The sequence below is a fragment of the Mustela putorius genome, unplaced genomic scaffold (assembly GCF_011764305.1).
Source record: "Mustela putorius furo isolate JIRA1106 unplaced genomic scaffold, ASM1176430v1.1 tig00000174_pilon_pilon_pilon, whole genome shotgun sequence".
In the NCBI taxonomy this organism is placed as follows: Eukaryota; Metazoa; Chordata; class Mammalia; order Carnivora; family Mustelidae; genus Mustela; species Mustela putorius.
The window spans coordinates 33,778,919-33,795,410 of NW_025421304.1; the positions used below are offsets into that span (position 1 = coordinate 33,778,919).

Here is a 16,492-nt window from a genome sequence, read left to right on the forward strand (position 1 = left end):
GAATTCTTTTTACTTTAGGGATTCCAACAATAAGGCCTCCTTGTTAGCTCTGAGAGTTAATAACTAACCATCATTATTCTGATGCAGCCTTGTTTATACCAAGCTTTGCTCCAGAATGCTGGCTGTTCTTCCTTTCATCTCCCAGGGTTTCCTGCACACAGCACTTCCTCCCTGACCTCACAGCTTTTAATCACATCTATCACCACCACCCCCACCCACCCCCCACCCCGTTAACACAAGGAACACAAGGAACACAAGGTCTGCAACTGTGTCCTTAAACAGCACGTTTTTTCTTTACCCTGTTATCATGCTCAAAAACAGCAGCCGGCAGAAGATAAATCAAGTTCTTAATTACTCAGGTGCTTTACATACAATCTATATACTAGAAATCTTTTCAGGGAGACACGCTGGTAGACCCAAACTGCCTTTCAGTTTTTGAGTGTATTTATTAAATTTCATAGATTTTCCTGCCCGTCGCAGCTGTCTTTCCTGACTCATGTCTCTGTGTCTCCTTTACTGCAACAACCATCTCTCTCAGCATTTGGGTCAAGGACAGTTTTCAAAAAAATAAATGAATGAATAAAATCTCACACAGATATAAAAATAAAAACTAAAAAACCACATTTTAAAGGTTTCGTCTCATACTTTATTAATGAGGAAACTGGTGAGATGTCACAATCAGTTCAAAGGAGAATCGAAGAAACAGACATATGTGTACATCAGTGATACTGAAATTAATGTGCAAATGGAGGCGGGACTGGCTGCTTCGGCAGCGGGTGTGGAGGAGGGGAGCCCCTTGAACCTCTGCCAGGTGCAATTTGCTGGTGTGTGGACGATCGTTTGTTGTTATGAGGAAACAATGCCTTGCTTGCTAAGCAAATAAGTAAATGAGGCAAATAAATTAATAAAAAAAAATTAAGTAAATCTGGAAGCCTGTGTTAAAGGAACATTGCATATAGCTATGTCTTGGAAGTTAGAGATAGTGACTTTCTCTGCAGAGATTAGAAGGTTGAAGGTTTATCTCTCCCAGATGTATTTGCCTACATGCTAAAAGTGACCAAAAAAAAAACAAAAGCAAGACAAAAAAACCTATGGACTGGTGCCTCTCCTCAGAGATCTGTTGCATTCCAGAGCCACAATTCCTCTCTTCCTCTGTGAAGGGGAGTCAAAGATGTGCCAGCCATCCCCTCTAACATCCAAGTCTCACAATTTGAGGGTTACTTCTCTTTCTCTCTCTTTCAAAATTTTATTTATTTGAGAGAGAGAGAGAGAGAAAGCACATACACACATAAGCAGGGGGGAGGGGCAGAAAGAGAGAGAGAAACAGACTTCCTGTTGAGCAGGGACCCCTCCCCCCAACATGGGGGGCTTGATCCCAGGACCCCCGACAAGATCATGACCTGAGCTGAAGTCAGACACCCAACAGACTGAGCCACCCAGGCGCACCAGGGGTTTCCTCCAGCATGCCCAGGTGCATCTGGCACGCCTCTATCGGCCCCTGGGAAACTGGGCAGTGGAGAACAAATGGTGCTAGCATTTTCTGTGAGCAGGTGGTCCCCGATCCAGGGACTCTGTGTCTGCTAGTGTAGCTCTCCAGCACCCGTCTACAGCTAGATCTGTCTGGATAGATATACATACATGGATATAATTCATATAGGAGGCACGAGAACTGGTTAACTTGCAAGTAGGATAACGTCTCATACCTTCGTAATTTCAGACTTATTAATATGCGGAACTATCCGTTTACAATTTACGAAGTTCTAAAACAGCTAAAAGGCACTGAAAGTCTCACGGCACCATAGAGCCAGTACTCTAGTCTGGATGACACAGTGCATTCACTCCTTTATTCCCACATTTCTTTAATGTCTTCTGCATGTTGTGCCAAGCCCCTGTGCTGTGTGCTACAGATACTACTATGATAGCAAGTCAGAAACTATCACTCTTCTCCTAGAGCCTACAGACAAGGGGAGAAGACCCAAAGAATAAATCACAAAATGCTGAATTACAAATTGTGAGAAAGTCTGTGTCCTTTACAGTTATAATTTCTGAATATCAGGTAATGCAATCATGTCTGAAAACGCAGTAAAGAGGCCCCGGGGTCATAATTGTGAGAAATTCCCCTGTTAGCAAAGCAGATGAGATTTGGAGCATGGCTGCTGGGGGCTCATTTCTGGTGTTCCTAACCTATGGTGATGATTCTCTTGCCTCTGCTTTGCCCTGGAAATCTAGAGATCTCATAAGTGCAGCATCTGTTTAACCTTCTGTTTTGTAGCACTTTTTATTAGAAAATGAAAACACAGAGACTACCATAATACTGAAATTTTAGGATGTCAAAAAGAGAAATATTTCCATGTGGTGTCCTTTAAAGGTTGTACGGTGCCTCGGCCTTGGGTTAAATTTACAGCACTTTTAAAGACCTTTGGAACCAAGTGTTAATTGTGACTTAGTGGGTGCTGAATGCTAGGGAAGGCCTGCTCAGTGTAATGCAAAAGACAGAGACAAAGGCCTCAGGCAGGTAGGTGTGTTGTCCTGCTCCTTTGGCAGCCAATCAGAGTCTAACTTCCTCACACAGGCCATTGATTTACCACAAGGAAAGAAGAATATTCATTGAACAAAAATAACCAGAGTCTAGTGGAGGTTAGACTAACAGATTTGCCTGGTTAATAATCCAAACTTCTAATAGCCAGGGTCGAGTTGGCTAAAATCAGAGAATTTCAGACCTACCCTTTGTCTCCTGTGCTCTGCCACTTTATTTTCTAAAATTTGGGGACAGAGTCTCAGATTTTACCTGACTTTTTGTAAGCTCACATTCCACACTGTATCTGCAACTCAAATATCCTGATGGTCTCTATACCATATCACTGTCTGGCCATCCATACCTAATACCATTAGCTTATGTATCATGTCCTCTTGAAGGAAATTAATTTGCTGATAAAGCTCTACAGTGAGCTGAAATGCAAGGCAGCAATAGAAGTAACAGCATTTGTTTCCAAGAAAAATAATGATGTGCACAGGGAAGGCAATAAGGCTGTCAAAGTTGTCTCCTGTCTTCTTTAGCAGACCTCTCTATTCAGAGTTCTGGTGACCTGGAGAGGGCTGGGAGTGGAATTTCTTACCTTGTTCCGATTGTCGATCCGTGTGAATGTGTTTGCTAAAGAGAGGGGAGGAAATTCTCCCTACCGTTTTCCTCCAATTTGGAATAGTCCTCTGCAATGCAGAAGAGTTATGTGACTGAACAGCTTATATATAGCAGGGTTTGGACAACTTCCAGTCTGTTTCTTACCTATTAAATCAGAGGCCTTTTGATTAATCTGTTCATGTGCCTGCATCTATCACAATAAATATAATGTGAAGTCAATTCCTGGAGAAGTTGAAGGCTAGATACAATATGCCTATCTTCTGCTACAAACACTGTAGGATTTTTATTTCATTTAATAATTTTAGTAATCCTTATGGTGGTTGATGTTCAGGTGTCAATGGCGATTACGCTAGTAAGTACTCAGAGGTACTTTATTTTGTGAGTTAGTTGAGTTGCTGCTGCTGCGTCAGATGGGTTCAGCCCAAAGGAGTAACTTCCTGTGGGCCGCATCATGGTGCACATCACACAAGACCAAAATGAATATTTAAAATTCAATTTAAAAAGAAATTGATGTGCACTCATAATTAAATGTTGTCTGAAGAGAGATAGACATATAGGCCATAAAAAGTGACTTCCTTTTGCTGGTAACAGGAATGATTTTTAAGAGCAGAAAAGTCATTGCTTACATTGTGTAGTTTAAAATATTTTAGAAATTCAAAGATACACTTTATTTTTTAAATTGTAACATCCCTGAATTTGGGGTGTGTCAGTAATCAACAATGCTTTAGAAATATGATAGGCAACTATTTTTTTTTCTAAAATAAAATAAAAACATATCTTTAAAAAGTAGAATATTAGATTCAATGAAATGAAATGTCTCACAAATTTTAATAATTCGTTTCCTTAATATTTTTCACCATAAACATTTTCTGGTTAAATTAGCAACAAAGAGTAAAATAAAATCACTGCAAATGCATGGCAGTTGTATAAACTTCAGGGAAAAAAATCACTTCAGATAATTTAAAAATTTTAAGAATCCATCTGTGTTGATTCTACCTCTGAGAGAGGTTTGATGACTAGAAAAATCTGACTCAGATAAAAGGTGATTTTGATTTTCTTTATTTATTTTAACTTTTGCAGACTAGTGATGGTCTCCTCTCTTTCTTCCCCATTTCTGCATACAAGAAACTGCATGGACGGTCATACAGCACAATGGCTCTGACTTAACAAGAGTCAGAAACACTAACCCAGAGAACCCATACGCTGGGTTTTTCGAGTATGTGGCCAGCATGGAGCAGCTCCAGGCCACAATTAACCTCGCGGAGCACTGTGAACAGGAGCTTACCTACTACTGTAAGAAGTCACGACTTGTCAATAAACAAGGTAAGGAAACTGAGGCATCTGTCCTGCCGCAGGCATTGCACCATGAACTTGACTTCAACAGTTCCTGTGGATTTTAATGATGCCAAGGCGGTGGCATTTGGCCGCTGAGAGTGTCTGCCCCCGTCCACTTAGCAAACGTGTCACAGTCTGGAAACCACAGCAATGCTTTGGCCTGAAGAAAAGAACAAGGTCAATTTACGCTGAGCTTTGTTCAAAGTCTTGATTGCCTTCAGAGTCTCTTCGTGGCCTTCATCACGTAATGCTTCATTCGGGCGAATGAATGAACGAAAAGGGCTTCATCTGGATCCTGGATGGATGCTCAGTGTTCGTCCCTTATAAAGGGCAAGTGACATCTATGGTTTGTTCTGTCATGCAAAAGAACTAATGAAAATATGACTTGCTTTTCTGAAAGTGGCTATTCTGTGGGACTCTTTTTCAGGGATTGTTGGCAGTTAGCCTCTGGGTAAAACTGGAAATTAGAATAGGCTGCTGGAAACAGTTTATTCAGCAATTTAAGTAGGAATTTGAAAACCTCTTTTTAACTCTTTCTTTTATTCTGCTTTTAGTAGCACCTAAATTCTGTTTTTGGTCTTGTTTCTGCTTTAGAACATCTCATCATGTGACAATATCTTGGTCCCCCGGTTCTGCCTTAGTGTTGGCCTTTCTGATGCTCTTGAATTACTGCAGGAGCTTTCCAGCTGGTCTCCCGAGGGCCTCTCTCCATACCTTCTCACCATCCAGCATGCATTCCAAAATATTTGTCTTTATGATGGGAATTAACCTCTAAGAAATACTGCTTCATCATGACACACTTTTCTACTTAGGAAGCCTGGTGCCTTCCTCTTCACTGTCTGTCCTTAAAACAGACTCTACTCTCTGGATACCACAAGTGCATATTCTAGACCCACACCCTGGTTATGCCAGTTTCATGCCACTCCCCGACACACTGTTTTCTAGCATCAAAATCGAGGTATATTTTTCTTTAGAAATTAGAGAAGGTTCTAAGACATCAGCACAATAAAGCCGCTTAGTGAATGTTTACCCCTATTTGTAATCTTAAGAGAGATCCATAGCATGACAAGAATTTTAAAAGACATGCATTTCTTATGTGACTATCCTATGTCATGTGGGTTGACATTTCAACCTGTTGTTTCTAGTTAAGCACCTCTTCTACTTTCTCTCCACCCAGAGTACAACCAGATTATTCTCTCCTTCTCCTGCTTTTCCTCCTCCTCCTCCTATTTCAGAAGGTTCTCATTTGTACTTTCACCTCCACCAACCCTTCCCATCTTGCCAGTCTTCCCTCAAATCTTATCCCCCTGAAACCTCAATCCCATTTGTGAATGACCATCAGAGAGTTGTAGTGAGAAGAGCATAAGATTTAAAGCAGGAAGAGCTAGAGGTTCAAATTCCAGGGCTCTCATTGATTAAGTAGAGAGTTTGGATAGATTAGTCTTTATCAGCCTTTGCTTGCTCTTCTATGGCACAGGGCCAGTCATGAGGTGTGGCAGTGATTGGGTGGTACGACATGACACATCAAATTGCCTGAAGTGAGCTTCTCTCTTCCTGGCTCTCTGGGGCATCATGGTTATAGTTAACGTAACAGTTTTCATATACAACTGATGGTTCAGTTGTTCATTGTTGCTAAATATTGATCTTGGAATCTAAAACATAGATAAACAAATATGTAAGTGTATTCTCAGAGAATGAGAATCTTAATCATAGAAGGATTGCAAAAATGAATGGGATGCAAAAAATGAATGGAATTGCTTAAGTAGAAAAGAAAGACCAAAGGGAAGACAAACATCAGAGTCACAGATGAACCAAACTCTGGAAGAACCAGAAAACAAAACCCCCGCAGGGTTAGTAAGCAAGCCCACACAAAGGACAATATAGAGCATGAAGGAACGCCTACCTTCATGGCCATTGGTGCCCATGTATCTTTTACTAAGACTCCCACATGTTTCAGCCAGGCTTGAGAGCCACTAGTAACGAAAATAACTTCTAGAAAAGGCCATTGAACAAGGGATGATGGTAATTGTTAAATACACAGATTTTCTTCAAGTCCATCACCCTAGAATTCATGTAGAATGATCCTGAGTTGGAAAAGAGAGAACAATTTGGAATTTGAGTTCACAATGAACAATAGGAAGGAAGTGTCAGACAAGTTAAATTTACAGTTTCAGATCTTGAAGATACCGAAGTTTTAAGTAATAGTGGTGCCATTATTGTGAATGAATAAGGTGGGGTGTGTCTGTAAATACATTTTCAGCAGCCTGTGGAGCTGTGACTCAGCACATTGAAAAGATGGCCAATGTGGATACTCAAGTCCTTTGGGATTTTAACTACAGGAAGTGGGATGTCTGACCATGATCACCGATTGTTTATAATTTTAATTTTTTAAAAGATTTTATTTATTTATTTATTTGAGAGAGTGAGTATGCATCCATAAGCAGGGGCAGCAGGAGGCCGAGGGAGAGGGAGAAGCAGACTCCCCACTGAGCAGGAAGCCCTATTGAGTCTCTATCCCAGGACCCTGGGATCATGACCTGAACTGAAGGCAGTGGCTTAACTGACTGAGCCACCCAGGTGCCCCTTATACTTTTAATTTTTAACTTAAATAATTTCTCATGATTTTCTTCATTCTTTCTTATATTTATTTAAATTGTTTAGGATGCTTCAAACAGTCTTAAAGGGAACCAAATGTACTTGGTACCTTTAAAACATTCAGTGGTTTTTGTTTTATAGGGAAGATTGGAAATTTAGAGTGACAGTATTGTTGAATATTTAGGAATACTTTATTTTCTTTTTAATCTACGAACACGTAATGTTTTAAGCAGTATATTGAAAAAATTAAATGTTTCAAGATGGTTTCACCTTCTGTTGGTGACTTAATCTTGCTATTAAAAAAAAAGATGAATCATCTTGATTTTAATGTCTTTATCCATACAAAAACTTCCAATTAACTTGAGTTTTTTGGCATGATATGTGCTGGTATGTATAGTAACACTGAGAGAAAGGTTGTTGGCATTAGTAGAGGTTCGATCTAATAGTAAGTTGTTATAAGCATTGGCATTCTTAGGTAAGTCCCATATTTTCAGTAGGGCTTATGGCAATAACTTAAAAGTTTTGAAGATCAACAGAAAAATGATCTAACACCTTTGAGGAGCTGACTGATTTGATGTCACATTCTTCTCATGCTCTGATTCTCAAATGACTATGATTTTTCCTCTCTACCTATTGTTTTTTCCAAAGACAGATGGCCTGCATCCCTCACCTGAATGTTCTGTCTGTTCTTTGCTCTAGTTCTTTGGCATCATGTTTAGTCGTAACTCTGAGAAGGAGCTGGAAGCTGAACATTCATCATAGAAAGAAATGCATTTGGCTAAGGGAAATTTTGTTTTTGAGTGTAGTGTTTGCTTCAGGCATAAAGATCTTTCAGTGTTATTTCTGTAGTCTCCAAATAAATAGCCAGGCCTTTAAATGGGAGGAAAAAAATACACATTTCCAAATAGATCTTAAATCATAATAAGGGAGTACCATATCATGCCTAATGTTTAATAAACAGCTAATATGTTTTTAGCCAATAAATATATTGAGATCAATCCCTGACTTTCCGTAACATTTCATAATGTTTTAATGGGCATTTCATGATCTCAAGTCAAGTTTGTTCCTGATATGTTAGTTACTGTGGTTTATATTTTGAGGTCTCCTTGTTTCAAAAATTATTTTTAAAGAAATTACATATGTGAACTGCTCTCAAAACATTTTTAAGTACCATGCCTGAACTAAATAGGAACTGCTGATTTCTTTCCTACTTAAGGAAAAATACATTGACCATTTAAGCTTAAATAATAAAATACTCCTTTAAAAGCTTTCTTAAGGCAATGCCATCAATAGCCATGTTTGGAATATCACTGCATCAGATCAGTCTTTCTTTGCCTCCTCTTACTCTTTTGAATGATTTGGGGAGGAGGGGTATGGCCTGGCTGGAAGGCTCTGGGGTATAGAGAAGCTGTCACATTTCTCACATTTGTCTTTCAGACGGAAGCCCTCTGAGTTGGTGGGTTGGAAGAACCAATGAAACGCAAACGTACTGGGGAGGTTCTTTGCCTGAGCCTCAGAAATGTACTTGTGGATTAGAAGGGAACTGCATTGATTCTCAGTATTACTGCAACTGTGATGCTGACCGGAATGAATGGTGATTTCCATATGATTTCCTTATGCAAAATAAAGTTTATTTTTAAAAATGACTTGCTCAGACCATTTAGTGTAGTGAGGCAGATACTGAACAAATGAGCATAGTGAAGAAATTAGATAAAGGTGTATTTTGGTGAAATCTGTTACAATTAATCTGAATCCTAAATGTTAAGACCAATAGTTTTTTATTTAAACTTTTTTGTAATTTTGCATTTTATTTTTGTAATAGAATGAAAGGGAGACATCATTTTTATATTTTTTCTTCATTGTAAGTGAATTATCATTTTCTTTAAAATTAAGTGTAATTGAGAATTCTGTTATTCTCAAAATATGTTTCCAGGCATTAATAATAAAAGCACATTTCTTCAGTAATCTGCCTATAAAACCTTTAAACAGGTAAACTTAGAATTTCTCACAGTTATTTGAACATGTAGCTCTTTAATTTTTTTAAGGATATTTATAAAAACACCTACTTGAAGAAAGTGGGGAATAACCAAATGTTGTGGGGGCTGGACCCTAGAAGGAATAAATCTGAGTGGATGAGATCGATGTCTACCTGCCTTTCCCCATGAGGGTGCTGACTAGACCACATGCCATGACGTGGTTAGGACTCTAAGGAAATACTAGATCTTTTTGGCTTGAAGTATCCAAAGATAGAGTTTGGGGCTGCCAAAATGACTAAATATTGGGAAGGAAGTAGAAATCTCAGAAAGAGAAAGCTACCTGGGGGGAGTTCACTCTACCAGTTCCACTCAGATCCCTGGCTGCTCTGTGCATGTGAAACGCAAACGTACTGGGGAGGTTCTTTGCCTGTCCTCAGAAATGTACTTGTGGAGTGGAAGGGAACTGCATTGATTCTCAGTATTACTGCAACTGTGATGCCGACTGGAATCAATGGTTTCCGTATGATTTCCTTTGCACATGCACAGGGAGGGTTTCTAGAAATCACTCAGACAGCTACAGCTGGAAAAGTGAACAAGCTTTAGAGACAAGCTTTCTGTGACTACTACCAGAAGAGAGACAGAATTTGGAGTTTAACTCTCATGAATTGAGACAGGCTTGTAAACCCTTTCGCTTTCCAGAGAAATGACAGAAGGTTTGTGTCTTCACAGAAAAGACTGTGTAACAAAACAGTATGAACACTAAGAACACAACTGATGCCGGCCCACCTAAGATGGTATAAAACCAGACCTCCACAGTTTATTGTGGTCAGACTGTTCTTTACCTGTCTGGGGGGTAGGGGAAGATTTAGAAAATGGTAACAGAATCCAAAGTCTCTATAGTGTATCACCTGTAATATTCAGAATATTAGAACAATTGTTACATATTCCAAAAAAGGGTAAATTTAATCCAAAGTCAAGAAGAATAATAGTAGTTATTAGAAATAGACCCTGGAACACTGATGTTTGATAAGTAGGCAAAAACTTAAAAGCAACTATTATAAACATGCCTGAAGACTTAAAGGTAAAAATAAGCACAACAAGTGAAGAGAGGACATACCAAGTAGATAAATGAGGACTGTATTCATAAAGCAAATAAATTTTGGAATAGGAAAGTACAACATCTGAAAAGAAAACTTCACTGGATGGATTTGAATATAAGATCTAGCAGAAGAAATCTTCAATGAACCTGAAGACAACTTAATTGAAATCATTTAATCTGAAGAACATGGCAGGTAGGGTTGGGGGAAGTTTGGAACAAAAACTAACAGAACCTTTGTGGATTTTGAGAAAATATCAGTGATTTAATAGGCAAGAAATCAGAGTCCCTGAAGGATAAGAAATAAAATAAGGCAAAAACTATGCAGAAATGATGGCTGGAAATTTCTCAAATTTGTTTAATAAACGTCTGTGGTAGCAGTTTTCTGAGATGGCCCTCCATGATCCACACAGCCTATCATTCACACCACTGTGTGATTTCCTCCCTGTGAGTGTCACCTGGACCTTGCGACTTGCTTCAAATAATTAAAATATGATAAAAGGGATGAGAATCACTTCTGAGATTAGGTTACAAAAGACTGTGACCTCTGATTTCCTTGCAACGCTTTCCCTGACTCTTGTTTTGATAAAGCAATCTGCCGTGTTGTGTCCTGGGGAGAGGCCAGGTGGCAAGGAGTGGAGGGTGACCTTCAACCAATAGTCAGTGAAGAGCCAAGGCCCTCAGTCCATCCATTGGCAAGGAACAGACTACTGCCAACAACCAACCACTGGAGCAAGCTTGGAAGCAGGTCCTTCCCCTGTCAAGATGATGGCAGTTGTCACCAACACTTTGGTTATAGCCTGGGAAGGGCTCTGAGCCAGAGTATCCTGTTAAGATATGCCCAGATTCTTGACACACAAACTGTAGATCATAAATGTGGTTTTAAGTCACTAAGTTGTAGGATAATTTGTTACTCTATAGTGTATACATAATATAACATCAATGTACAGATTCCAGAAACTCAGAGAATCTGAAGCAGAATGAAAACAGAGAAAAGCACACCTTGGATTATTGTTCAGATTGTTTAAAAAAAAAAAAAAAAAAGATCAAGATAAATATTTTGAAAGCAGCCTGGTTGGATAGATACAGGGGAATACATTCCATGCAGGGGTTAACAAAGATACAAATGAAGGCTGACTTCTCAGCAAACGCACAGGTCAGAAGACAATGGAATGCTATCTGTAATGTGTTGAAAGAGAAAGCAGTGTCAACCTAGAATTCTATACAGAACAAATAGATATTTAAAAAATGAAAGTAAAATAAAGTCCTTTTCAGATTAAACAAATGCTGAATTTATTACCAGCAGAACTGCATTGTGTGAAATACTAACAAAAATTCCATAGGCTTAAGAGAAATAATGTCAGATAAAAACTCAGATCTTTGGGAAGGAATGAAGAACCCTGGAAATCATGACTGTGTCATTAAATAGAAAATCCAGGCTTTAAATTCTTTTTTGTAATTAAAAAATTAAAATGTACTGTCTAGCTGTATTATAACATCTATGACATCTAGATTTTTAGAATATATGACAGCAGTAACACAAGGAACAGGTGTGTACTGAGGGGAAATGGGGGGGTATGAGGATATTACCCTGTAGTGAGCTTCTACCATTTTATATTGAGTAATATAACACAAAATCTAACTAAAGTGGATGAACTAAAGGTGTATTATGTAAGGATCCATAAAACAAACATTAAAACAACTATGAATAGACATATACCTAAAAGGTGAATAGAAAATAAAATTGAATACAAAGAAATATGGAGTAAACCAAGAGAAGTAGGAGAGAGGGAGAAATGCAAGAAATACTATGGGAAAAAATAGAAATAAATACCAATTTGGTAGATCTAAAAACACAGTATCAGTCATTACACTAAATGTAATTAATCATATATGTATATTGAATTATAATGGACATAAGTACTGTATATCTTCAGGTGTACAACATAATGATTCAGTATTTTCATACAGTATGAAATGATCACCTTGCTATAACCATTCTGCTTAAAACATAGAAAATGAATTTCAAAATCAGCAACTAATAAGTCTGCAGGAGACACTAAAATGTGGCCACATTTTCACTCAAGTGAGCAATCATTGGCATGTGCAGACATACCTCAGAATATCTTGGCTTTGAAATGCAATAAGGACTATTGCTTCCCTTATGTTAATCAGAATAATTTTAAGAATCTTGTTGTCGTTACTGTTTTTTAGGACCAATGACACTGGATTCCTTTCTTACAAAGAGCATCTGCCAGTGAGGAAGATCGTGGTTACAGACACGGGCCGACCGCACTCAGAAGCAGCTTATAAACTGGGACCTCTCCTCTGCCGGGGAGACAGTAAGTGGTGGCAGTGGGTTGTCAACATGGCTGAGCAAGAATCATGTTTCTGTCATATAAGAATGAATCTCACTTCTGTTGTGAAATGCATGAGAAGTGCCTGAAGTAATTCTAACAGTCAGTCAACAGATAATGTACCCTTATAAAGTGTAAAGCCCTGTAATAAATGCTTGGTGGCAAGCTTTGTTCAGATTCTAAGAGAACGAAACCACTAAGCATCTCGATTTGATAGGCTTATAAACCTATCCCAACATTCCTAAACTTCCGCATGCCGTGATCCATCTCAGGGAAGCCTCAGTGCTGCGTAAAATCGTGAGCAAGGTGAGTTTTCTCCTGTTGGGCCTGTGGTGAAACGAGAGCGTCAGTAGAATGAAAGGCCAGTTTTATCAAACATGTTTCAATTTTTAATCTCATCTTTTTCCCAATCTGTGTGTCTGTGTATTTACACTAAATCAGTGGGACATACTGTTTTGTATATTCAGTGTATTAACACTCTAAACCAGAATTGTGGTTTCACAGAAAATATTTATTTTCTGCAGGGAATGAAATGAGCATACGTACCCATACATATGGAGACTGATGCATTAATTATTTATGCTTTTAGCTATTTCCAGGACTTAAAATGGAAATGGGAGAAACATTTATTTATGTTGAGAAGTATACCCTATGATAAAATTTTATTTTAGGGGCTCAAACTAGGAGATGATCTAACAATGCCGTGGATTTATGGAGATACATAGCAGAAGTTGCTTAGTTAAAAAGCAAAGATGATAGTGGCCTATAAAAATTTATATGTACTTGTAAAAAACTGTCTTCCATTGTACCTACCATCCCTGATCTTTGGCATCTCTACTTCCTGTTCTGCTAGTAGGCCTCACACAATCACACGAAGATGACACGGGGTATTGCATGGAGAGAAAAATTATGTGCAAAGAGATGAGGTTGTAAACTCAGGATGCATCTAGGGGAGTACAAGGATTTTGTGACTATAGAAAATTGTCCTATACGTCACACGCAGTTTTCACTGCTGCTTCTGATCTTAACCCTTTAGGGGCCCAGGCTGGCTTCCACACTCCCCCTTATTCCATTTGCCACCATCCCTGGGCAAGTGTCTGCTTTGACTGAGGTCACTACCACTAGTCCTTAGGTCTTCTTTCTCACAGACTTCCTGCCATGAACGCAGGGAACCTTTTCACTTAACACAGTGATTCTCTATGCAAGGCAGTTTTCCCCCTCCATGGACATTTGGCAGTATCTGGAGACATTTTTGGCCGTCACAATTGTTGGGGGATTGAGTGCTACCGGCATCTAGAAGGAGAGGTGAGGAATGCTGCTGGCTGTGCTACCATGCACAAGACCGCTCCCCTCAACAGAGAGTGATCTGGTCCAAAATGTCCATAGTGCTGAGGTTGAGAAACCAGAATGTTAAACTTTTGTGACCATGGGGATACAGAGATATATGGTTTTACAAGTAGTCTAAGTATTTAGAGACCAGCTAAATAATTTCTGAGTTATTAATGAAACTAATTGAGAGTTTCCTTGGCCTGGTCTTGTACATCTATTTTAGGCTCAAGGCTCATCCTCACATAACATTATAGGACTGTTCTCAGCATGGAGAGCTCTTTCTTATTTTCTGAGTCAGAAGAGCAGTACGGGAAATCTGTACTCCTGAAGGTGTCATGCCCTAGAGACACTGTTTTTTCTTTCCAACTGAGATAGATTGGATTACCATGGGGCTTCTAGATATGGAATCATGCACAGTGGGCCTTATAAGCAAAAGGAAGATATGTGGACAACATCTTAAGGGCACTAGGACCTGAACATTGAATAATTTAAGGCCAAGATATAGCTTAATTTTCATGATCCAACTGAAAGCATGGGAGACCAGTTATAAATCTAAAGACCAGCAAAGTGACCTTTGATGTAAGACAAGGAAAAATGATAAAGGCTTGAACAACACAGTGGCATGGGGCTTAAGGAAGGGACTCACATCGAGAGAGAAATTCAGTATGATCTAGAGGGGAGTTGAGGTTGAAAGGGGGGAGGATGGTCTCTGGCTTTTCTGATCTAAATATAGTCGCTTAGGAGCATTCACTGAGACAGTCAGGATGCTAGTACCCTTCACTGAGACAAAGGAACTCTTAGATGTTCTTTGACAGAAAAATGGAAAAATGAGATTAAAAAAAAATGACATTTAGGTTTTCTCACACAAACCAGAGATGCTGAAAATCTTATATCTAGCTATGTTTTTGTAGGAAAGAAGCCTTGAGAAAACAGGACAAATAAAACAAAAATGAGTATGACTCCTTAGTGGTCCCAAATATGAGCCTACCCCTAATGAATTGGTACCATCTTTTTCCAAGTCCTTCTTTTATCCTTTTTTTTTTTTTTATGTATGTTGTTCTGAAGTCCCATGGTACTGCTGCTATTACTGTATGATGTCAGAAGTCATAGATAACACTGTTAAGTGTTTGACCTAAAGCACAACATGAAATGATAAACCCACCTTTACAGTTGTGCTGCAGACACAAAAGTTAGTAAATATATCATTCATCCTTTAAGGAGTTTATTTATGAACATAGAAATAAATTTCTTGAAAATAGATATGAAAAGTAAATGGCAGAATTCAACATCCTATTTATGAAAAAAGCCAAAATAGGAATTGAAGAGAACATCCTCAGTGTTTTAAAAGGCATCCATGAAAATCTGATCGCTAATATCATACTGAGTAGTCAAAGACTTGAAACGCTTTCCCTCTCAGATGAGGATCAAGGCAAGGATGTCTGCTCTCATGCTTCCTGTTCAACATCATACTGCTAGTCCTAGCACATGCGATAAGAAAAGGAATTCAAGGGATGTAGATCAGAAAGGAAGATATAAAATGTTCTATTTATAAATGATATGGATTTGTAGGTAATATCTGTAAGAATTTCTTTTTTTTAAGTGAGTTTAGCAAGGTCATGGGATACTTAGCTATCTCTAAAATAAGTAAATCTTAAAAATATATATGCATATATATGAGTATACATATATATGAAATCTTTATATATGTATATCTGATAACGGCTACTGCCCAGGATATAGAAAGAACTCTCTCACAGGTCAATAATAAAAAAAAATTCAAATTAAGAAATGGGCAAAACATCTGCACATACAATTCATCAGAGAAAATAACATTTCAAAAAGCACATAAAAAGATTCTTAATATTCTTAGTCATTAGAAAAGTGTAAAATAATACCACAATGAGATATCAATATATAACCATTAAAATGGCTAAAATTAAAAAACAAAAAACCCGGTAATGCCAAATGCTGATGAAGATGCAGAGTAATTGGAAATCCTCATTGCTGGTGCAAATGCAAAATGTTATAGCCACTTCGAAAAATAGTTTGGCAGATTTTTTTTTATAGATTTAACACATATTTACTGTATGATCCAGCAATCCCATGCCTAGGTACACAAGAGAAATGAAAAACCTGTATGTAAAGTTTTATATTGGCTCTATTCATAGTCTGCTAAAACTGGATACCACCCAAGTGTCCATTAACTAGTGAATGAATGAACTTTCCCATTTTGCTGTGGTGTATCCATACAATATGATAGAATATTACTGATCAATAAGAAGAAATGGAATATTGATACATGCAACAACATGAATTAATCTCAAGTGCTTTATGCTAAGTGAAGGAAGTCTTACTTAAAATGCAATGTGCTGGACTATTATTCAGTGTCTAAGATATTCTGGAAAGGGCAAACAATGGGAGCAGAAAAAAGGATCTCTGTAATAGCTTCAAGGTGAGAGACCCATAAATACAGAGAACAAAATGGTGGTTGCCAGAGGGGAGGGTGGCAGGGAATGGGTGAAATGGATAAAGGAGATTGGGAGGAGCAGACTTCTAATTATGGAATGAATAAACCTTGGGAACAAAACGGAAAGAACAGGGAATATAGTCCATGGCATTGCAATAGTGCTGCATGACGACAGATGGTAGCTACACTTGTGGTGAG

General features: G+C 38.4%; 1 protein-coding gene across 2 annotated transcripts in view; it reads left to right on the forward strand.

Annotated features, from left to right (window-relative positions):
- Positions 1 to 16,492, forward strand: part of CNTNAP4 (contactin associated protein family member 4) — a 236,901-nt gene that overhangs the window by 174,963 nt on the left and 45,446 nt on the right. For both annotated transcript variants that reach the window (XM_004753962.3, XM_004753963.3), the window contains exons 13-15: positions 4,265 to 4,462; positions 8,507 to 8,663; positions 12,356 to 12,483. In XM_004753962.3, coding sequence (XP_004754019.1) covers positions 4,265 to 4,462; positions 8,507 to 8,663; positions 12,356 to 12,483 — 483 coding nt within the window. The remainder of the gene's footprint in view (positions 1 to 4,264; positions 4,463 to 8,506; positions 8,664 to 12,355; positions 12,484 to 16,492) is intronic.